Source organism: Ammodytes marinus, assembly GCF_949987685.1.
Source record: "Ammodytes marinus genome assembly, chromosome: 3".
NCBI classification, from domain to species: domain Eukaryota; kingdom Metazoa; phylum Chordata; class Actinopteri; order Uranoscopiformes; family Ammodytidae; genus Ammodytes; species Ammodytes marinus.
The window spans coordinates 16,524,051-16,549,455 of record NC_137232.1 but is presented as its reverse complement, the minus strand read 5'-3'; the positions used below and the strand labels follow the sequence as shown (position 1 = coordinate 16,549,455).

The following is a 25,405-nucleotide window of genomic DNA, read 5'->3' as shown; positions in this document are numbered from 1 at the left end:
GCTGGAACTGTTTTCTTTTTTTTCTTTTCTTTTTACGACCCTAATTCGCTGTTATTAATAATGAATAAAAATGCAATTTTCTGTCGGGCTGCTCCAGGGCTCTGGGAATCATTTCAATGAATATTTCAGCACATTATTTTAATCATGGCACCACATATGCAGGGAGAGGGGGGCTTGTTTTATAGGCTCATGCCTCAACCGCCCCAAGACCCCGATCATTAAACCCCACGCTGTCTGCGTTGAGGGTTCCTACCTTTGATTTACAAGACTTGTTAAAAAACATTGTAAAGAAGGAGGCAAGCTGTGCCATTTATACTTGTAATGTGATGCTGTATTTGTTAATGGGAGTGCCCTGTGATTTATGTGTGCAGTGGTTGCTGCTGCTCCCTGCTGTTCCTATGTATGCTATAGGCTTTAGCCGAGCTAACATTACGGGGGCCTCTGTGCACAGAGCATGCCACCAGTCAGCCTAATAAATCTCCTTATTTGTGGCCTGATTTTTTTTCTCCAAAAGATGTTTCCTCCTGAAAGTGGCTGCTGTAATCAAAGTATAGCTGAATAGGTGCGTACTCCATCTAACTTGCCTATCATCTTCTTCTTCTTCTTCTCTGTCTAAAAGTCAGCTGCACGACTTCTGGCGTCTGGACTACTGGGAGGATGACCTGCGGCGGAGGAGGAGATTTGTCAGAAACCCGTATGGCTCCACCCACTTGGATGTCCCTTGCAAGTCGCTGCAGGACTATGGTGTGTTTATTACTTCTGTATATTGGATGGAGAAATATGGATTTTTTTTTCAGGATTTAGTAGGTGAAAATTCTAGGACATCATTACCCCACACATTAAATGTAGAATATCAATGTTGCATTAGCATTATAAAACAAGCATCAAAGGGCACTCAGGTTAGCCCAGGCTTGTCCGTATAGTTTAGCATTTTGCTGAGGAGAAGGTAAGTGTCATTTTTACAAGCAACCTATTTATGAGTCGTGTGAATTGAACATGACACATCCATTTTATTGCACTTTTTTATTTCCATCACAACACATAGTCAAGAACAAATTGGATCTGTCCCTGTAATGTTTCTCCTCTTTGCCTGAAACTTTTCTTACTGACCCAGGCAGTCTTATAGTCTTATAGCGTTGCCCACCACCTTGTGTCAATTTTGCCTTATGTCATGCAACACCGACTTTTAAAGGAGGCCGCTCAGTACTATTTAACGCCCTTGGCCCCTCTCACCCGCCTGTAATTGAATAGCAGAGAACATTTATTTTACTGGCACATGGGTGAATGTATTGATTTCGAAATTAATGGAGTAAGGGGCCTTCTTTGCTTTATGGAAAATAGAAAACAAGCTAGGCATTATGGGTTGGCTAGCCGAATGTAGACATAGAGCAACCCATGTATATCACATGCATGTGCATCACAATGTTCACTGACTGCGGCTGCCTCAGTGTTGAGCTACAGGAGCCGACCGTTGGCTGGGTTCACCATGTCATCTGGCTGATCTCAGCTCTGTTGCTGCTGTATGAAGATCATTGCTGCTCTGTAGATAAACACATGCCAGCTGCTGCCTCCGCTGCAGGTGGTCCATATACTGTATGGGACACATATGCAATAATTGCAGCGTCTGCTTTGGAGTTCCATTATTTTAGCCATAAGCTGATGTATTGGGCCTTTGATGGCAAGTTGATACTGGGATGGGGAGCACCTAAGGAATTTTCTTTTAAAACTATAGTATTTTTTACCTTCTTAGAAATACGTATTAAATGCTTTAAAGAAATGAAGCATAATTGGCAAATTGAATTGTATTGCCTTGCATCAACATTGCCTGCCTGTACCCCCAAACTTAAAACATCAATAGAACCTCCTGCACCATAATCCACAAAAGGATGCATATTTTAAATATGCTGCAAACACTCTTCACTTTGTCTAATCACTAAGAAGGGTAAACGTATAAACTATGGCTTTAGTTTACACCTTTGTGGTTACCCGCTATAATCTGTTTTTGACATGTATTCATTATTTTGTGGCTCTTTAGCCTGTTTATTTTATAAATTATATCTTATTTTATTATTATTTTGTGACAAAGACCAACATAATTAGCATACGTGATATATTAAGTCGATACAGAATTAGTTTACATTACTTTCACATCACACAACAAAGGTTACCTGCCTGTAGGATACCTCTAAAATCACTGTACATAAACATAACACACTAAATGTATTTTTTGTGGTAATTATCTCAATGTTTATATAGAAGTGGAGGAGAGAATGAACTGAAGGCATATAGAAGAGCTTTTCATCCATTGTCATCACTCCATCTTCTAACTGTTTCAGAGAGCATCGCCCGTTGGCCTCTTTACCCACTATGCAGTTGCTCAAACTGTGTGTATCTTCTTCTTCAGTGACTTGTGCGACGGCTGCCTATGACGATGCCACAAACACACATCCTGTTATTTAATTCATCAGATCACTTGAGCTATCACTTTTGTTTTTTAGGTTAGTTGACTGAAACTTGTTGAAGTCCTGCTGGCATGCGATGGTTTTAATGAGCGGAATAATGTATAAACTTGTCAAGTGAAAAAGAGCGCCCGCGATGGGATGGCCTTCTTGCTCTCCTTGAGAGGTGAGCTGCACTTTCAAGCTTTTTCCAGCAGGCTTTGATGTGGTTGCACAGCGGAGGCCAGGTTTGGTTATGAGTTCAAATGAGAAAGGATCTTTTGTTCTTTAGTAGAGCTTCAATGGGTTTCGTTACCGGTGACAGTTGGCTGTTTTTTTGGTTTAAATGTACTTTGACAGTTTGTGTGTGTGTGTGTGTGTGTGTGTGTGTGTGTGTGTGTGTGTGTGTGTGTGTGTTTTTGTAATGAATATTCCCTTTTAATTAGCATGTTATTAAAGATATAACCTGACTTTAGTATACAACCCTGGCACATAGGCTGAGGGGTTGGATATCCATTAGTCATAACATTCAGACTTTTTTTCCTAGATTTGACAGCAACTCTATACAACATTGTAGTAGGTTGCCTGGCACATAGGCACTACAGTAGAACAACAAAGAGGATGTTTGAGTTGGCCCATGAGAGTCATTACTAAAGCTTTAAAATCTGGGACTATTGGAGAAGCCAGTAGGTTGCACAAATTGAATACACAGTTTCTGGTTTGACAGCAAGACTTGACAACATTATGGCTCAGCCACCATCTTTTTGTTTGAAGAGGGCAGACTTACACTCATGTGTTCACAGTAAATGTCAGTCTTACGAGCCCACATGGGGGAAATGAAAGTGAGCAGGAAAGTTTGTTTTCCACAAGAACATTCCAGTGAGTTAGTGGCCTAGGAGTCTTTTTTTGACAGCACCTAAGAGTTTAGCAATTTCCTGTGTTTTCTCTTAAATAATATGGATGAAATTAACACAATTATTGATCAATTGGATGTATTACTTTGAATTACTTTCCCATTATATTGAACACGTTTTTTTCTGAAAACTGTACTGACGTTTAATTGTTAAAATTTTACCTTTTTCCGTGAAATACATAGATTAATGCTTTACGCCAGGCGTCTCCAACCAGTAGCTCGCCTGATAGGTTGACCAACTATTTTATTTTTTTTTAAGTTAAAAATCCGACGATGGTAACAACAGCCCCACATCCAAAAAGTTTAATTTGAACTGTGATGTGCATACAAATGTTAAGTGTATGGTGCATTATTTGTCTTTAGTGTGTCTGCATATTGCACCAAAACAGTAGAAGTTTTCTTTAATTGTATTTTGTACTGTCTGCATGTTTGTACAACATTTTACATGCACATAGCAAACACAATTTCACAACTGTAAGGTCAGTTGTCTGTTGTATTCATTAAAAAGTTGTCTATTCTTTAATGCGTATTGGCATCTTTGAGCCAAATACCCCCAAAATGTTTGCCTGTACACCTTGGCAGTGACCACCTTGACTGAGACATGTCCTGGGGGGGAACACTGTTATGCGTCACAATTAGAAGTGTAGTATAGACATTGATTTCAATTTTCAGTGATGTAAATGTGGCCCAAAAGAAGTGTAAAGTAGTGATGTTTTCTTGGACCTTTGATGGGAAATAATTTTTGATAAGCATTAGGTATGCAATTTCACACGTGTAGAAACAGAAAGCTTAATTCAGTTGATGTGTGCGACTTAAATAAATATAAACGATTTGATGCAAGTAGCTCTTGGCCACTATAATTTTTTCAAATTAGCTCTCAGTTGAAAAAAGGTTGGAGACCCCTGCTTTACGCAGACATGCCAAGATAAAACAAGATGAAGATCATAAGCATCATTTTCACAAACATTCTTCTTAAAACTCTTTGAGCGTGCAGATGTTGAAGGGAAACTTTTTTTTAAATCAAGTTGACATATTGGCAAATCATCGATGTAACCTTTGTAAACCCCTTTGCACAGTGTGTGTGTGTGTGTGTGTGTGAGGTAGAGAGAGTGTACATTCATGAACATGTGTGATGGGAGGTTAAATTCGCCTTAAACACTGCCTCGTTGTCTATTAGCAGCATTGACAGCTTAGCCAGCACATTCTCTCTCTGCCCTCTGCCTCTAATAACCTGCCCTGTTACAGCCAGCCGCGCCAGCCCAGTATCAGAGTATATTGTTAGGTGATTGGAACTGGGCAAGCATGAAATGGAAGTCACGTTAATATTGATCCAAGTGTTTAACGGGGTGTTTTACCTCTGGGTGTCCTTGCTGTCTCATTTCAGGTGAGCAGCTTCTCTCAGGCGGAGATCTTTATAGCTCTTTACAGCAGCAGAGGAACCAGTGATATTACCATTCTACCAGCGTTATGGTCCAAGATATTAAACTTTGACAAAATGACATGAGGGCATTCACTAGCATGCAATTTCAGAAAATATACAAACTGAAGAACACTTGTTGTCAAACTCACTTTTTGTTGAAATTAGTGAATATATCCCCTCACAATTCACTACCTATCTTTCAGTGCACACACAGCCTAGGCTCTGTAAACCGGGACGGAAAACATTGGGTATGTAAACAAAAGGGGCCCAAGGTAGCTAGCAACATGCCCTAGGCTGTGTATTTACACTGCATTTTTACAGAGAGGTCGCGGATCGTGAGGAGATATTTACTAATTTTAACAAAAAGTGATTTTGAATACAATCTTTCTCCATAATCGCTGACTCCACCTTTAATGTCTTGATGAAGAGAATTGTTTGTATTGTAACCTCTGGCAGCACAGTAGACACGCACAGCTCATCCCGGGATATTAAATAAAGATCATCCCTAGAGGAAATGTCTGCACCGTATAAACTCCCCTACATCAAAGTGAGACTGTTTACTTTTTACGGTCTCAAAACACACACTCTGCTAAACGGATGGCATGCATCACAGGGAGTGTGGAGCTGTCATTTATTCCCCCTCATTTCACCTTTCAGTCCAGAGTAAATAACAGAGAGAAGACAGAGGGCAGAATTGCATCGTTGTGCTAGTGGTAGGCTAATGCAATCCCACGGACTGGACTCTTTCTCCCCATGTGGAATGTGGAGCCCGTGGAGAGGGTGCGTAGGAGGGCAGGATCTGAACCAGAGTCTGGGAAACCGGAAGAGATATATTTAAAAGGTCCTACGGAGCTCACGTTATATGGATATTGGGGATGACTGCACTAAAAACACTAATGTACATAATGAGATAGTGTGTAGTAAATAAGCCACGGTACCAAGGCTTATCCTAATGCCTGTTATCTGCAGCAATCTGACAGAGAGACACAAAACAGAATCATTTCTGCGAAGGCTCCAGAGTTTAGGTCTTTGTTTAGAAAGAGGTCGGGATAGCCATGCGTCAGATGTGTCCAAAACGTTACCTGCCGTATCAATTGAAAAACATTCTGTGATTTTTTTTCTTTCTTTTTTCTTTTAAGACATTTTTGGGGCATTTTTTTGTTGCCAAATACGTGGCATGTGCGGTAAACACTCGGCTACAGAGGCGCTCCCATTCAGTGCTTTTCCATGAAGAGCCCCGCTTTGGTCCTTCTCCAGCATTATCCAGACCTTTGCTGATCAAACCACTTCATGATAACCTTTTAAAATCTACAACCTGAGGTATTCTCTTTTATTTATAGTCCTGGATATTGAATGACTCAAAGTATTTGTGAAATCAGCTTTTTATTCCTGCTGAGGAGAAGCACCCATACACGTTAGTTGAACCTTAAGTGAAACATGATGTTGCGGATTTCTTTTTGAGGAGTGGCAGTGAAATGTTGGAGGCAGGGTCTATAATACATAGTAGCTCTATACCGGGGCTATAAAAATGAAAGGCCAGTGCCACAAAGTTCTCCAGCGTTGCCGTTTGTGAAACATGGACTCTTGGCAACCGTTTTATATTTGATTCTTTTGAAGGCCTTTCAACTTTCCCTGAATAGTAAAGCCACTGAACACTGAAATATTTCCAACGTAGGAGCCGGTAAGATAATAAAGTTTATTTGAAATGTGCTTCAGCTTGTTCACAAAAGAACACTGTATTTGGTTTCATCTGTCTGTGACCCTGAGGAAAAAAATAATTTAGTTTTATGTTAAACACAATATAATGTGCTATATTTTTTTTAAAGACACGTTCAAGACAATAACTTTCTAGAAAACATTTATCACTTTAATACAGCATTCCTTTTTCTGAACTGATATGACATTAGTTAACACTCCAAAATATACCTCATTGTGTTGTATACTGACACGCAACCCTATTTTAACAGGAATTGCAGAAGTAAGAAGATAAAATGATTGCATTATAAATACATTTTCAGATGAATAATAAGTACAGTTGAATACATGAAGTACATTTCCTCCTGATACCTTGATATTGTGGAAAGACTTGAGGCAGTGGTGGATGATGCCCTCTTTAGTAACTAGCTTCTTGTCCTTGAAGGCCACAGTAGCTTCCGTAAATTCACCTAAGTGTAGTACTGTAGACAAGGGGTGTTGCAATCTAGAACTTTCACCACTAGATAACGCCAAAATACATCTTTTTTACACACTGCACCTTTATCATAAACACAGCAATGGGTAGATAATCAGGGCCATGAATTCTTGTTGAACCCCAGTGATGAGTGCTCAGGGGCGTCCTCCATTGGATACAGCTGGCAGGTCTACATCAGCCTCCAATAGGGTCACTAAAGCTCCACAATGCACTTTAGCCAGTGTAATTAGTGCACTCTGAGGCAGTTTCAACTCAGTGATTGAACAAGAGGACCCGTGAGACTGGTGATGGGTGGCTTCTCCTGGCACTGTTCCTGAAGGGAGACATGAGATGAAACTGCTGTGGGTTTTTTTTCAGAGACTGTGAAAAGTCATTGGCAGTGGCTTATGGTGGACTGCTCACTTTTTAAGGCTAGCTAGATAGATGCTAGTAGTTGGTGTAGCAGCCTATAGTGACTAGGCATGGGCAAAGATATTCTCCATTGTATAAGTAATGTTGTATATTGTTTGGAAATACACATTTAATATGCTATGAGAGAAAGATGTGTCTCCATTTAAAGCTAACCTAATTATTCTCTTTATCTGAAATTTTATTGTTTGGTATTTGTGTGTGTGTGTGTGTGTGTTTTTTTTTTTTAAAAGATACCTACAGTCACCTGTATTCACTACATAATACCTTCTAACACTGTAAAATTAGATGTTTAACGCAGGTGATGACTGGATTTACATATACTGTAGTATCTACTTCAGCTTCCTCTTGTCTCATTTTCATCTTTGGTCATTCATATGAGTTGTGCCAGATTCTCAAAGGGTCATTCTCTTTGTTTAGCCATTTAGTGGTCAAGGGTGAACACATGAAAATGTGTCTAATAAGTCTGCCTCGACACCACTGCACAGTGAATCCTTTTAATAGTGACAAATGGCGACCTCTTTTTCCTAGCTGCACTTTTAATATGAGATGTGTCTCCGAGTCGACGGGCTATCACTCATGGGAAGATCCCTTTTCATGTCAGCACATTTTCTTCTCCATGTCCTAGCTCTTTATTTTGTGTTATTTATAACCATATTACTTTTTCTGAAAGCAAAAGAGCTGAACCTCGCACGCACGCATGCATGCACACACGTGCGTGTAGAAAAATCAGCATGGTTTATTTGGTCTACTCTACCCTGTACAGATTTGCCAATCAGAACATCAGCCTGTGTGCTGGGCTTTCCCTCATTTACTCGGATTGTAATGATGGTTTACAGAATTACAGTTTTAAGTTTCACTCCATCTGCTTTGATCTCTGACCGCTGGCTGGCTTTTGCCTTTAACATTACGCAGAATTCATTTCCCAAATGCACAGACCTCTTCCCTCCCTCTGATGAAAGCACTCCAGATATGAGACAGAGCAGGAAGCAGACTTTTTTCTCTCAGTAGCCGTGTTGTCAACAGTCAAATGTGACCTCTTAAAGACAAGGTACACGCTCCTCTGGGGAGGCACAGGCAAATTAAGAACTGTGCTGAAAGGAAACATGTGAGACGGGTGTCAGCCATCTCCCATTTCTTTATATGTGTTCTTCCTTTCACGCATTGGATTTTAGGAAGACAAAGTCACATCTTTTTCTAAGCAGTCCATGGTAGGCACGTGTGGTAGATGGGCTGATGGTGGAGTCAGTGATTCTGAGAATGTGTGTTGTTAAATCACTTTTAGTCAAAATCAGTGAATATCTCACAACCCGCTTCTTTTCCATGCTGTGCGTGCAAGAAACTAAAATCAAATGCTGTGTGTGAGCTGAAATACATTCCAATGTTAATACACCGCCGAAGCTCTGTAAACGGGAATGTTGCTAGCTATGGTATTCACCCTATGTTTACATACCAGTTTCCAGAGTGTATGCTGTGTATTAACTCCAGATTTCAGCGCACACAGTACAGACAGGTAGCGGATCGTGAGGAGATATTCATTGATTTTGACAACACGCGTTCTCCAGAATCGCTGACTTCACCTTTAAACTGATAAATTGTGCTGTTAGACCTCTTTGTTTTTGCAGGATGTATGAGCACATCTTTTTCAATGAGCGTGCTCCGCTACAGCCATGTGATGAAATCCTGGTGTAAGCAGCTTCCTAATTGCGCTGTCTGTTCATTCTCTCTCTTGTCAAGTCTCCAAAAGCGGTAAATGATATCTCTAATCGACTACGAGCTCTGGATGTATCCCCCGACGTAGCTCTTGCTCTTTCAAGATGCAGATAGTGTTTCATTGTTGACCCTGTCTGGAAATAAAAGCAAATAAAAGCTGGAACACCTCTGATGTTCAACCATGCGGAATGCGTTCAGTGAGGGAATGTGTATCCTGACATTCTTTCATATGCCATGGCAAGTACATTAGTGTGCATCTCATATCGGGTCTACCCTGCATATATTGTGTATTTCGTGCAGAGAATATCAATTGATTGTCCTTTGATATGTTTTGCTAGATGTTAAGCATTTTCGTTGCCTAAAAACAGATGATTTAGTTTGAACTTGTGGATATGCTCAAACTTATATAAATTATTATAACATTATAATACACTCATACTGGTTATCAGAAATTGGGTTATGATGCATGGTTTGGTAAACTTTTATGAGGTTTCAAATGTAATCTGAAAATATTTCTATTTTCTCACACTCATAATTATGTTAGTGTATGTTTCGTGTTTGTGTGTGCAATGGATGCAGGGCCTCAATGTATTTTGGTTGTTTTGTGGGTATTTTTAAGAAAGTTGACAAAGAATACCATAGCTATGTATTTCTATCTATTTAAAGCTAAAGTGCATAACTAATGTCACCCCCACGAGGAATTCTTAGTAATTACAACAACGCTGTCGGCGCATCTATGTGATGTAAGCCTTCAGTGACCGTGCATGGATTATATACTTTCTGCTGTCCGTCCAGGTTTTTTCTTAGCAGTAGAATCAACAACTGAAACATTTTCACTTCATGAGCTCCTGCGCCAGTGTCAGGGAGTGACACCAGTTTGTTAACGCTGCCATACTGGCAAAATACAGAAAGAGTTTTGTGGTGCTGATTGGCTTAACCAACATTTTGATGAAAAAGTAACACACTATAGCTTTAAGCATAACGAAGCACGTCGATCTAAAATTCACAGTGCAATATTCAGTGGTTTCTTCTCTATTTCCCATGTTTCTTTTAACAGGCTCAGAAGAGGATGAGGTGATCAAGTCCAAGAAGACCTTCCGCATTCAGACTGTGGTGAGCCAGCCCCCCGAGACAGAGCTGGTTCTGGAGGGAGAGGAGGATGCCGTCAGCCTGCTGCAGGAGAAGGAGATGGACAACGTGGGCGGTGAGTTAACACGACGTCACCTCCATTAACCCCAAGTCAACATCACCTCTACTCCAGCATCAGCGCCTGTCTTTTATATGTCTCATTCCCTAATAGCCGGCATAGTTTCTGTGTACATGATTAAGCAACGTGGGGGATTTAAATGCTCATTAAATTGCATTGGCAACAGTACAACTGAAAGGGGTTGTACTGAAAGTTTGATTTAGTATGCCTTAGTATTGATTAGTATTCGATGTTTACTCATCTAATGTGTTTGACGTTTGAGTTTACAGGTTGCTTCCTGCAGTTCACATTCTGAGGTCAAATCATTTGTCCCTGTGTTTTTAATCTGGAAAACTTGGCCTAGGTTTGACAGCAACATATTGTTTGGGTCTGATAAGTGTCTGACTCTGTTTTGTTTTGGACCTCGTCAGCACGGTTCCTTCCTCGAGTCTTCCAAAGTTAAACTAACACCGGAAAAATTATCAATCTAAATATGTCACAACTCAAATTTAGTATTTTTTTCCTAAAGCAATCGGTGATTAAAGTTGATATCAACCACTGCTTTCCAATTCTTAACTTTACAGTGGTCTTATTTAACGTCTGACCTAAGACTGAACCCTCAAAGGTCAGGGGACACCATTCAAACTGTATTTCTATAAATTGAGTCATTGCGTTAAGTTATTAGGTAACATTATTACCTTGTAAATGTACTTTAAACAGCAACACAGCATTATTATTTAATGGACATTCAACTGCCCGATCAATGGCTGGTGTATTGGTTATAAAACTTTAATGAGGCCATGTTAAAGTGTCATGTAATGTAATCCAAGTGATCTGAGTTAAGACACTCAATAACACAACACTTCTTACTTCTCTCCCCAGTGATTGAATATTATAGTATGTATAGTTAACACATAATCCAGCAAACGCAATTTACATTTAATATTGTGACATAGTTGACAAAATATTTGATGGATAGAAATTGTTTGAGTTATTTTAAATTCGATATAATTTTATTTTCTTGTCGATACAATCCTTATGATTTGATGGGGAATCTTAAATTACAGAGATTAACTTTCCTCCTTTCAAACGAGTAAAAGGTGTTATTCATCAACTGAAACTACACCAACCTTAGCTAGAAAATTGGATTTAATGTGCATTTTCCATGTGGATGTGAGCACTTGTTTGTTAAAGGTGAAGTAAACGGTTTATTTATGTTAATATAAGTGTAAAATCGCTCATTAGTCATACAGTGATCACTTACATAATGTGCGCGTTTCATAAAGCCGATCTCTCAGTCAGCTGCTTTGCATGTAATCGGCAAATTAACTTATTGTAGTATCCCGAAATTTGTATCCAATCAGAAGACAGAACGCTACAAACCGACACTCGTCTCTCTCATATATAGTATATATACTACATGGTCTCACTGCCGGTGCACGCCAGAGCAACAGATGGGTGAATGTGTATGCGTCTACAATGGCGGAGCAGGTAAAAATCCTTCCCAATGTCTGTTTTGATGGTTTTTATCATGTTTTATCACACTTATGGATCTGAGATGATGCTAGATAACTTGCTGCTTGAAGACCGCAGTGCATTAATGTGGTGACGTAGGGACGAGCGAGGGGACTGCCGCTTACAGCAGAATGGTTCTTGTTGGGAGAGAAGACAACAACTTAACCATCCTGCAATCAGACTTACCCTCATTCTCCTTTATAGTAAACAATGATAAGAGATGAGATCGCCTTTAAGAACTGAGGAAAGGTAAATGCAATATTAAATATTTATTCATTTGTGATTTATTACTACTCTTGTGGTTAACCCAACTGTAATAGTTTGTCTGACACAATTCAGTCGATAGTGCAACTCACTGCCAAGGGGGTGGGTGCCCAAATATCCTGTTATTTACCTGGCCTTACACTTTGCGTGTGAGCCAAACTATCAAGCCAACCCCTAAGTGCATTTCAAGTTACTGCCATGACTTTAAAAGGTAAGCTATCCAAAGTTCATTTGTGTTTTGAGTGTAGTTTAAGAATGCTGCACTGCATACTTGTCAATAAAGCCAAATCTTCACTTATCGCATTGTGCAAATCATTTGTGGTTTAAATATACAAAGTCTGCTACTGGTTTGATGGCTAAATGATATAGGGTTTTTAGTGGAAAAGAAGGAAATGTTCTGGCTGAACTGGCAGTTATTATCAATTCCAAAAACATCTATTATCTTCCAGTGATAACCATAATAAAGAGAAAGAAGTGTCTGCTCGAATGATGAGATGTCTGGACCAAAGTAATGTTGTCGCTGGATGTTGTTTTATTTCCAGATAATGGACAACTTCAGATTCTGTTAAAGGAACATTTACTTCTCCAATACTATACATTTATCTTTAAGTATTTGACTGACATGGTGTGTGATAAACACAAATGTTGCAAAAATGTCTGATGTTACAGATTGTCCTATTTGTGTAGCCTTTACCTATGCTTGCTGGATTATCCTTACAAATTACATAACTGAAAGGGAACATTGGAGGATGTCCTCATTTTGGTCATATAATTACATTAATAATTGTTTGTTTTTTAACTATGTTTTTCAAGTTTAACTACTCAGTGAACAAAGCAATGCAGGGCTTAAACTGTGTTGTATATATGAATGTATCTACCTAAATGTATCTAATAGATTCATTTAGGTAGAAATGGTGATATAAATTGCATGGAAAAAATGCCCTAAGACTTTAGATACACATACACTTAAAAAATAACATGAACTTCAAAAGCCCTATTTTACATTAGCTAGTTATAATGGCTTAGTATCTGAGGCTCAAGCTGAACATCTGAACAGTGAAATCCCCTTTAAGATCCCACCACAGATGAATCTGAGGGGAGGATGCTAACCCCTCCTCTTTGTCCCATGGCTAGCAGCCAGCCAAACACACCATGTCTGTCAGATGAACCATGCACTGGCCAATCAAAGGAGCAAGGCCAGGGCTACTATCAGAAATGTATTCTCATGGGCGCTCAAATCATGACTTTGTATAAAAATTTAATTCTGAGATTGAATATTTATGATACATTTTGTTCATTTAAAATGATGATCCAAACTATAAAAGTGTGCATTGACGTTATAGAATAAGTGCTGGGATTTAGTCATATATATGCATTACGATCTCTATTTTATGTTGAATTGAAGAAGAGTTCACGTGTTGACCAATAGGGGAGCTTCCTTTCCCTTTCTCACAACATTTGGGTAATGTTTTTACCAGGATGCAGTGTCTGTGTTTTGCCTGTATCTAATCTCAGGCCTGAACAACCTTAATGAGAGATGTGGGACTAGATCCTTGTCAACAACCGTGCTCCTCCTGCCAGCCGTTGGGTCAGTGCCTGCTGCTGCTGCTGCTGCTGCCTGCCAAAGGGGTGGAGCCTGCACTCCATGGCCCAGGCAGTTGTGGTGACTGAACCTATGATTAGCTTGACTCCCCCACAAACATTGGAAATACTGTCTGAGCTTGCACTGGCATTAAATTAGCTTCTTTTTTCCACTATGTATGCCCATATTGAAAGAAAATCGTGTGAAATAGTAACTTAAGATGAGCATGTGAGCAGAAAGGAGAGAGGAATTCTGAGCCTCACACGGCATTTCTCATGTCAAACCAGAGTCGGGATTTGACTGTTCTTAAGCGACCGGAACTGTGTTAGTACTGTATACCCCCAAGTGTGGTTTAGCAGCCACAAGCATTTTGTTCTGCCTTAATTTAGCCTTTCTGTATCCATTCTGGTCCCCATTCACAATACAGATCCCTTGAGTTGTGACATGTTGATGAAAGAGTCAAACCAAAACAACATTTCTGAATGTGTACTCTAAGAAAAAAAAGTCAGAGGAAGATGTCTTTGAAAGATGTTATTCCACTTTTTACTTTGCCAAGTTCCTCAAGTTTCTTGTATTTTCTATTTTTGTAGTCAAAGGATTACAAGTCCCTTTTAATATAAATATTTATATTAGAAATGTATTAAATAAGTATTTTTCTCCCTGTTTTAATGTAATTATTGTATGCTGCAGCATTATTTAATAATCCAATATATATTTTTCCAGGCTTAAAAATGTAATTGTTACATGTTATACTGTATGCTGAAAGAAAAAGGCATTCTTTGAAAGCAGTGGAAAAAGTGATAATTGCTTTAGTGTCTCAAATGAACAACAAGGCACTGAACCTCGGATACTGAGCATACAGTAAGTTATAAGACTGTAGCTGAGCATATGTGTATATGTGTGTCTGTGTAAATCAATATGTTTGCAAGTGAATAGCAGTGCTCAAACTAGCAAGTAACCCACAGCTACTTGTATTTCTCTCATAATGTAGAATTCAAAGCACTCTTTCTTATCAAACACTGCAGTCCAGCGAATGGTGTAATAATATACCCATTTAATCAGCAGTTCTCCCAAACTCACACCAAAACAAGACGTTTCGTCACTTCATTAAATCGGCCTGTCATTTGTCAAATATTTGGATTTCCACTAAAAGAAAGACCCACTAGTCGGGTATTGCAGGCTTTAGCCTACACCGCTCATCCTGTGTAACTTGCCCTTAATTTCATTATTCTCCTGTAAACATTTGAATGCCATACAGCCTAATTATGGAAGAATCCCTGAGGGGATTACTGCCTAATCCTCTTCCTCCCCATGAGTTAGCTGTGGCTTAATGCTCCAGGCATTGTGTCTATCTCCCTGTGTAGCCCTTTAGGGGCCAACGTAATGCATCAGCACTAAAAGTGTTATTTACTATGGGCTGGATTGAACATAAAGATGATCTTCTTTTATTGTAGCTGGAGCCACAGTTAGGGGTCAATTGCCAGTGATAATAAAGATACTAATTATTTTAATTTTACGTAGCCTAAATAGGCTTTCACTTCTCAATGGCATGCATTTGAATAATGTTTCCTTTAAAATGAGCTCTTCTTTTATGAATACACTGGACGTTATCTAAAATGCAGTGAAACAGGCCGCACGTATTTACTCTTCAAATGAAGCTTGTAAGCAACGTGTAGCGCATGCATTGATAGCATCAGCAGATAGGATCACCGTTAATGGACCCCGAGCAACGCTGTGAGAGAAAAGGAAGAGAAAAAAAATGTCCAGGGAGGGCGGTTTGACTGTGCAGCCTGCAAGAGCGATGGAGGGGCGCTCTGGGAGTTGAGACCGAAATCCACTTGTATTCCTGTAACACTATCGGCCATAATTGGCTGAGGAACGCAGATTAAGATTGATGAGACATTAAAGTGGCTCTTTGGAGTTTAAGGGATCGATAAATATCCCGATTTCGAGAGCTTCGGGTTTGAGAGCAGACAAATGACTAGCGTGGCCGGGGCTCCACACACAGCGACACACTGATCTGAGAAACATGGAGGATAGAGCAGCAGAGGAAGGGAGGGAAGGAGGAGGCTGGAAATAAAGATGTGGCCACTATCAGCTGGTTGGGTCGTAAACCCACTTCAAGGTGATTTGGTCTTGAGAACAAGCTCGTAGTTGTATTATTGTCCTACATGTCTTAACGAGGTTGTTTTGGAGAGCATGTTTTTTTTTAAATTGAAAAAATAAATAAATAAATCGGAATATAGCCTAGTCTGCCCTCTGGATATCATCGATTTTAATTCATAATTTGCACTCGTTGAACTGCAAATACGTTATGACCACGTGAGAGAAATCAGAGATGGTTTAATTTTATTCAACTTCATTTAAACCTTTTTATTTCCCTTTATAGGCCTAGTGTTCGATCGTTTAGGAACCGATTGGATAAAATCCTCTTTGTCATCAGTGGTTTGCAAACAGGTACAATTAGGTGGCTGTGTTTTGATGGCACCTCAATCTATTCATAGGCCTGACAAATCCAATTAAGTTTGTGCATTTAGACATGTGTCATTCAGTGACAGAAAGGCGTTTCAAACGTCGAAGTTTTTTTTTCTGGACAGATAATAATAAAAAAGCCTAATAGAATTGGAGACTTTCATAATGCCTAGAATATTTGACCCGAATATCAATAACTGACTTTGAAATCCCCTAATGTTTATAAGAGCAGGGGCATGCAGCGGTATAAGCTCTAGTTTGACGTAAACATGCCACTGCGAATATGGTAGGCCTATCCCTTCTGTGTAATCGCATCAATGAGTTTTACAGAATTTACTTCAGCCTTGCTTTATTCAACATAAATATAATTGTGTGTGTCTGTGTGTGTCTGTGTCTGTGTCTGTCTGTGTGTCGAAGGCTACTCATTCATCATGTGTCTCCCCCTCTCTCTACTCTCTGCAGGCCCAGTGGTCCTGAGCAGCCCGGCCCAGCTTGTTGCCCCTGTGCTGGTGGCTCGGGGGACCCTGTCCATCACCACCAGTGAAATCTACTTCGAGGTGGATGAAGATGACCCTGCCTTCAAACGTGTCGACTCAAAGGTAAATAACCTGCAAGCAAGTTTGCAGCCAATGTTTAGATCGGGTAGTTTGGATTCCGACATGTTCACGTTTAAAAATATATATCAAATCAATTTCACCCCTACTGGAACCGGCCGACAAGTTTGAAACATAGGCTATATTTTAAATAGGCTATACAATTGTTGTTATAGAAACGGCAGGCTTTGCAGACAGGTGATGTCTATAGAGGGGGTGCGCTTCAGCGTCTGTCCATGACCTGTCCTGATTTTTGTGTTGTAGCCATAATGGCGTGCTATTCAGATTTTTAAATTATGGTTGATTTTTTATGTGTGTTTCAATTGGCTGCCTTTGCATTAATCTTGTTTTCTTCTATCACTGATCATAAGGGGAATTTCGACCATTGAGGCCTCTCGTGTAGGCTCAAGCTTCAGACAGCGGTGACAATTCAGGTCAACTGGTTATCAACCTAATGTTGTAAAAACTGTAGCCTATTAGGCCTACGCACATTTCTTGCACATGAGTCAAAAATCCAAACCATCGACTTTATTACAGATCAGTTTAAATTGTATGAAATGATTCCTTCCTTATTTTCATATTTTCCTTTTTAAGGTGACATCTACAAGAGCAAGATTACCCGAAATTAAAGATTGCATATTATTCCATGGCATGCCGCCTTCACTACCGTCAAAACCACATTTAATAAAACCATAATGGGACACAAATATATAACAGCTCGTTTTATTAGCTCTTTAAATTAGATCAAAGACAGAAATTTAAAAATCAGATCACAGATGTTATAATCCAGTGTATTTCAAGTGCATTTTTTCTCAATTAAACTGTAATATATATATATATATACTATATATATATATGTTATCATTTTCATTTTTTTAGTCATGTAGGCCTAAGCATGGTAGAGAAAAACAAAAAACAAAACATGTTCGAGTACTTTAAATAATAATTCAAGTAAATTGTTGGAATGTTTTCAATGTAGCAAATGTCATACGCCTATACCATCAAAATGTAAACTTTCAAAAAATTAAGACAATGTCCATTGAAACAGATGAATCAGACTACCACTGATGCAAGTATAAATTAATAACGTTTCTACCAGATAAAGAAAAAGATCAGAAGTAGATAAGAACAGGTGGATCCTATGTACGTGTCACAGAACAACATTCACAATTTCAGACCACTTGAATCACAATCTATGAATGTATTTACAGTCTAACATGTACAGATGGATGTATATATTTTTTGTCTCCAAATTTTGTCACGGGGGCTTTATTTTAAAGCATTTAAGAAAATTTATAATTTTAGGCAACCGCGGAGAAAGAGGATTAATGGTAGCCAATAATTTAAATGTGCTCCTAAATATTGAAACTGCCAAAATAAAAAAGGTGCACAAGGATAATGCTCAACTAAATTGTCTGTCGTAGAAATAAAATATCATCTTGAAACAGGCTCGGCCAAAACATATTCAACAACAGAGGACAGTCGCATTTTTACAAGACTTAACAAATTGGTTGGCAATATTTATTTCTCTGTCCGTTTATGAGCTCGTTAGGCCTCTTTAACCACAATTGTAAGACGAGGTGAAACAGCATTTTTTTGTTTGTTTTTTACCTCAGAGTTTCTCCAAGCTTTTGGGGTTGGTCAGTATTTCTCTTGCCAGTCGCCAAGTCTGTTTGGCTGCATTCTCTAGAGCAGAGTGAGGTTTTCCTTGGAACAGGTCTAAGTTGGGCAGGAAGTAATGCGGGCACCTTCTGCACTGCAAACACGAAATAAGCTGCAATAGAATCCCGTTCAGGCGATCGCCCAGGCAGTTCTCGTCCCAGTCCGACTCCCTGGGATGCTTCTCACACTCGTAGGAAACCAACGATTTCATGTGGTAGTTGTTGAGGGGTGTTGCGGGCAGTTCGAGGTGACGGTCGCGCAAGGTTTTGAGGAGCGATAAGCATTTCTTCCTGCATCCGCCCATCAGGAGCCGGTTCTCGGCCTCGCCGAACTGCAAGACCCAGGCATCGCTCTCTGCCGAGCTCTGCTTGCCGTTCAGAGAGTAGCACTCTTTGGATAAAAGATTGAAACCTTCCGCTTTGACTTCTGCCACCCGGTTAGGTCCCGGCCAGGGGATGTGGGGGAGAGGCCAGTGTGCCGCGCTTCGTGGCCAAATCCCAGTGCACTTGAACGCCGGCGTGATTTGCACAATGTATCTGTCCCTAATGCGCAACCTCACCTCACTTGTGTCAGCGACCATTTTGACAACATCTCTGTAGCTGCATTTATCCACTGCCTGCGCCACCAGTGTCTGAAATCTCGAGCGGATCTTGCGCGCCGAGAGGTAACCGGAGGCTGTGATGAATTCCACCCAGAGAGACATGCTCCTCTTGCGGCCGTCGCTGAGCTTGAGCACGGCGCAGCCCGGCAGAGACCCGTCGTCCACAAAGTTGAATACTCCCATCTGGTTGAGATAGAGCACCACCTCGAACTCGGTGGGCGAGATGACCTCCAGTCCCTCGAAGCGGTTATCCATCTCGCTGAGAGAGCTGATGAAGCGCGGCTCCTGCACCTCCACCTCCTTCAGGACATCCGACACCACCTTGCACACCTCCCGGATGTTCTTGGAGATGGCCGCCTTTCGAGACTGGCATTTCTCGTTGTAGTATTTATTGAGGTGATACACCAGTTTTGCCTGGGCGGCTATCATATTTGGGCAGAGATCCGGGTTGTACACCGGAGTCTCGCAATACGCCGAGGGATCCAACGCGGCGGTTTGTACGGGAGCCAATTTAAAAATGAAAAGAAGCTATTTAAAAAGAAAAAAAAATGTCTATTTTTAAGACAACTATTCGAAGCTGTGCTAAGAGCACATGCGTAATAATCAGATCATAACATTCACAGCTGCTGTACCTTTAACTGAATTAAAGTGCAAGAAGGAAGTCCACGAATTTATGAGATGGTCTGATTAAAAGTCCATTTCAACCTTATGAGGTTCAGTAGATGGAAAAAATGACTTTGGTTGTTTCTCTGATCTCTGTGCCAGTTCTAAGGTCCGCGTAATTGCGCAGAGTGAAGTGTGCGCTCCTGACGCAGGCGACCGGTGTTGCTGTGTTTTACAACAGGGAGACACACACACACTTTATTATAAGGGAGGAGTTGAAACCAAGATGTCCAATCGCTGTCCGATGCGTCACCGCTTCCCAGTTTATCGAAAACAAATTCATCCCCGGGTGTTATATACAAGTAAAAAGTACAGGTAGTGATAGTATATCGAGGAGCGGAAGTACACCTACGCGTTTGGAGAGAAGGAAAAAAAACATTTTCACTGCGTAACGTTGCTTTTACTCGGGATCTATCTGCTACTTTTTTAAAGTCCGTTATATTGAATCATTAATGTAACAGTAGGTGGATTTGGAATTGCTGAAGAAGGCTATTTATGTACGATAATAAAACATTTACCTTTGCATTTTTATATATATTTTTTCCAGGGGAACGGATCTTTTTTCTTCTGCATAATGCGCATTAGATGCAAATTAGAATGGAATGAATGATAGTCTCGGGAAAAATAATAGTATTTTATAAATAAGGCTCGTCTTATTTGTGTTTCGTTTTTAAAGCCTCATATTAATACAATAATTAAATAGTCGGTATACAGAATTGTGATTATTTGACACGTTAATTATCAGGTGATGCATGAGGGAGTTTATATTTTTAGTATAGGCCTATACGTTGAGCTACATGTTGAGCTTCATATTTTTTTCTCGTTCACTGCGCCGGAACAAAATAGAATGTTTTGTGCAAGTATCCAGTGCCAGTAAATTCATTCATGCATATTATAAGACTTGGATAACAATTTAGATACAAATTTCCATCCATACATTCATTAAACGGCACACATTTGTTTCTTACACTGCTCAAAATGCATAGACCAGTAAATGTGTTTATGATATATAAAAAAATGCTTGTAATGTTGAAATTAGTATTAATCAATGTCAGTTGATCTAAATTGATAATTACATTTTACAGACAAATATACAATAGCATTCTATAATCTGTTATTGATTATTATACATGTATATTTTAATTAACAACAAGATAGTAATAATAATAGCAACAAAAACAACAATAGCACAACATATACGATGAATGTTAAGGAATAAAAATAAATCAATAAATGAATAAGGTACAATAAATGCTTACAAATCTAACTATTAACATTGACATGGTTGACCATTGCATGTGAAGTCCCAAGATGCATTAGTGTGTTGTGTTTAACTATGTTGTTCTGGTAGACAGACAGTGATGCACAATAAAGAGATCTTGCACTGAAACCCTCTCTGGCTCTCATCAATGCACTGACACTCCATCTCTATCAAGATGCATTGCACCGCTTTGAAGAGGACTTCAAAAACGATAATGCAGCACGGATCAGATAAGGAGCACAAAGGCTTTTACACTCGTCCCTCTGCTCTAGTCAGAAGTGCATGAGAGCAGACATTATGAGGGCAAAGCGCCGCACGTCAGCTCTGACTCTCTCCACTTGGATGCGGCTGAGCAGTAGCATGGCGTGTGCGGGGAAGGACCCATGATAGATAGGTGACTCCCATTATCAACATATAGCCTGTCATCATGGACACACTGCCAGTAGCTTCTTGGCAAGCCCTAGGTAGAAATGACAAATATGGAGTAGCAACTTTTTCTTCTTCATTAATTCTAATTAATTGTGGAACACGAAAAAAAAGGTCTTAATAAAGGTTAATCAGGAAATTAAAATAATACTATTCGGTCTACATTCTAGTTCTTATTGCACTAAGGTCTGATTAAACTTCACAACCGAAAATGTGTATTGTCACTGACATTTCTGGAGGGTATTATGGAAGGTTTGCATGTGGTTAGAGGTAGCTAAAAGCCTCTTCCCCTCTCAGGCTTTGATAGTATTTTTTCTCCCACTCTCTCTCCCACTGTCTGTGGCCCAGCAGGTACTTGCCTTTTATTGAAACCAGACTAGCCTAACTTTCCAGGCTATCTTGCTCCAAGTGATATACCTCAGAATCCAGTTGCACCTCTTGAGTTTGCGCTCCAGCCTTTGGCCATGCGTATGCGTGATAGAAGGGGGGATTTTCATTGGGATTATCACCTCTTAATCTAAAGCATGTGGCTGCACAGATCTCACAGTAACTCAACCTGCTCGGCAGTCCCAAGACTCCAGCAGTTGTCAGATCCAGCATCAGACAATGCAATCTTCTTAGCCATATCTTTACCATTACAACATTGCAAGCTTTGTTGCTTCAATCGCCATCCCGCAAGGCCATTGGAGGCCCTCTCCAGTGTGATATATGGGGCAGTGATTCCAGCTCAGGCCTATTTCTGACCCAGCAAAATGCATGCAAGATTGTATAAATCAATACAATGACTTCTACTTCCCCTAATTTTTTGCACAAGCATGTGACCCTGTTTTGAAGGCCTCTTTGTTGCCAGAGCATGCCTCTACACTTATTCCTTTTTTCCTCCAGTTTTCTTTTTTCCTTTCCTCTGGTAAGACTGATCGTCCTGTTAACAGGGCTCAGCATAAAGGTCAATGGTGCTTGTCTGATGGCCTTTGAGTGACTTGAAACTCTATTCTACTGATTGTAGCCAAAGTCATTCAATGTATGTTGCTTTATTTTATATTTTGTCCTTAAGGCTTTATGCAATATTTATCCACATACATATTAGCAATATATATATATATATATATATATTAAACTAACACATTAGGATTCATAAACAAATTAGCTTAATATTTCTAAAACATCTAATTGAATGTACAAAGCAGTATAAAGCCTCAAGCATTAAAAAAAACATATACATATGAACCCCTGGGGGATAAATGAAAAACCCATGCTCCAATATTTGACACAATCGTCTGTGGCTCTGGCTTTGAATATATTGTATAAACTAAAGGTTTTTGCGGTAATAGTTTTGCTTGCGGTCTATATAATTATATCATTTAACTGCTTTTAAGCTGGATCAAGACCTTTATGACCAGACATTTTCTGAATGGCATCATAATTATGGATGATGTTGTAGTAATTTAATAATCCTATTACATAAGAACAAATATGGTCTGCCATATGCTTTTTCATTACATTGCTAGGTTAATTTTGTTTCGAAAGAGAGAATCTCAAGCCATATTGGATTTCATCAGCTAGCTCCTAAACTAATATGCAGATTAGTCAAAGTGGACTTAATAGGATGACATATTTCTATACAAATCAGATTAAAAGCAATGACACTTCAGAGAAGTGACATCAACACTGGCTCTCAAACTGTGAGAACTAATACACTCTAATCTCATGGGATGGCCACTCATGTTGACACATTTTCTATAATTTTATTTGTCAGAAAATGAAATTGTCATTGGGATTTTTTAATAATGGAACATTATTATTCCAAGCAATATGGTGTCTCTGTAGGAGGCCAGTTAATTTCTGGGCCTGGAGCTGCAGTGAGGACCCCCATTGGATCCTGTCCATTCATTTGTTTAATTCTCTGCTGTGTATTGGCAGTCTCCTATGGAGAAGTCAGGAAGCTGGACCACATAACCAGAGGCTCTTTGAGACCCTCTAGTGATCAACTCAACAGGCTCTATTCACAATAATCCATATCCGTAGCATATGCACACACAGACAGACAACACCACACCTATCAGCAGGATGACAAGTTTGAGAGGAAATGGCGAGATGGAGAAAAGTGTAAATTATGAAACTTAATTGATTGTCTCAGCTTCATTTGGCACGTCACCCCTCCCCTCTGCAATATGGCACGCTTGTCAGCCTTCGTGATAAATTACATGCATGTATTTGCATGAATTTAGCATGAATACTATTCAGTTTTGTTTGCCAAAACAACGATCCGGAAAATGTATGGTTTGTTTCACTAAAGGAAAATACAGGCTTATGTGTTAAGTGCAGTTTTTTTTTATCCTGCACAGGTTATGCTGTTGGCAGTTGAGTGTAGTGAAAGTGCTGGCACAGTGCTTTCCACTTGTTTTATTAGCACACAGTTTAGCATTTGTATTTGGTTGTACATGACAATAAACATTGGCTGTGTTGGAGACGGGAGCAGGATTATGGCTGGTTTATTATTACTTTACTCAGCATGTCTTTTCCTGTTATCTTTCTAGAAATTGGTCTGGCTTCGATTGTTGTAAATGTATTTACTAGTTTTTATGGAAACATGCAGTTCCTTTTCATGTTCTTTTCTTTATCAAAGAGAACTATATGCCTGGCTTTCCATCTTGTTTGTTGTAAAAGGCAGCCATGCAGCAGCAGTAGCAGTGGTGTGATTAATCTCAATGTCTGTGAGATGTCTAGCATCTAAAGGTGGGCGCTGTAATCATCTACCCACTGACCCCATGATGCTTGTCTACAGTCCCTCTCTGCAGCCCTTGTATCTTATAATTTCAAGTCTCTGATTAACTGTGAGTGAACACAGTTCTCTCCTGTGTGTCACGTGATCTGGGAGTATTAGAACATTGAAGTGCCAAACAAAGGGAATTGGTGGCATGTTCTAGGTTTGGGACTGTTGGTAATCAAATGCTGCTGGTGAAGCCTGTGATGAAATTAGGCTATGTTGCCTAAATAAGGGATGAAGGGTTCATAATTGCCAGTCCTAGAGATCTGAGGTGCCGGGTGCCAACTGTCAGAGCAGGGCTAATGATGACAAATGTCCCTCTATGCAGATTGCTGCAGCAGCACTGGTGTGCAGCTGAGAAGGAGCAAGAAAAGGAAAATGCAGAGGGCCCTAATAAGAGAAAGCCTGTGTGTGCATATTTAATGACCTACATGGAAACAAACCTCCACAACCAGTGGGCTGCCTTTGAAAATACTAAAGCTTCACGCTGTTTAAAGCTACCATAAAATAGAGTCCCTACACAGTACCTGTGACTGGTATAAATAGTCATCAATCTCTGTGACTACGAAAAATCATTGCGATCTGCTGCTTTAACCAATACAGGGATAAAACAGTTGGAAACTATAAATAACTTACATTTGCTTGCAAGCTTGTCAAGATGATTTAACAATATAAATATGTTATGTTGGAAAAGTTAGCTCTATATTTAGCCAAACAATCCATCAACTCTGGCAGAGAGGAGAGGACATGTAAGCATGGATCAGCGTTGTCCTTTTGTGTAGTTTTCCTCATTAGCTTTGTTGATGCTTTTGGTCATTATTGTGCAAGATGGCAAAGTTTTGTAAAAGGAAAAATGGCCTTTGGCTCATGTACAAAATAGCAGGCTGTAGTTGGTTAACAAAGCTAAACAGTTGTTGGCTAACATGGCTTTAAAAAAAGTTTTTGTGTCTTAAATTTGTGCATGATTTTAACCTCATTTTGTAGCAGAGGGCAATAAATCTGATTTCACTTACTGTGACGTAAGGCTCACGCTAATAAAAGAGCAAAACCCCAAGTGCTGCATGGCCAGATTTCCCCAATTTGTTGCATGAATGGCTTTTGAAAGGGGTCCCTCTCTTTACAAAGGGAGTCTCGTCTTTGTTTGGTTTCGCCCCATCTGTGTCATCTGGTGGTCTGTGGAAAGAGGGTGGTGTCTCGGGGCGCTCCCCAGCGGCGATGCCAGTTGTTTTATGGACTCGCCGGAGTGGTGCTGGGAGTTCATAAGTTGGCCGGCCCATTGTGTGCTGAGCCCAGCTGACACGTGTGAATTGACTCCAGCATATTGACAGAT

General features: G+C 39.8%; 2 protein-coding genes across 3 annotated transcripts in view; one reads left to right on the top strand and one right to left on the bottom strand.

The window, feature by feature from the left end:
• Window positions 1–25,405, top strand: part of LOC307248537 (neurobeachin-like) — a gene marked incomplete at both ends in the record, with an annotated part of 199,544 nt that overhangs the window by 128,656 nt on the left and 45,483 nt on the right. For both annotated transcript variants that reach the window (XM_080024948.1, XM_080024947.1), the window contains 3 exons: window positions 620–744; window positions 10,141–10,287; window positions 16,565–16,701. In XM_080024948.1, coding sequence (XP_079881074.1) covers window positions 620–744; window positions 10,141–10,287; window positions 16,565–16,701 — 409 coding nt within the window. The remainder of the gene's footprint in view (window positions 1–619; window positions 745–10,140; window positions 10,288–16,564; window positions 16,702–25,405) is intronic.
• Window positions 18,308–19,387, bottom strand: mab21l1 (mab-21-like 1; the record flags this gene model as incomplete). The annotated part of the gene is made up of 1 exon (XM_080024949.1): window positions 18,308–19,387. The coding sequence occupies one exon, from the start codon at window positions 19,385–19,387 to the stop codon at window positions 18,308–18,310; it is 1,080 nt and encodes a 359-aa protein (XP_079881075.1).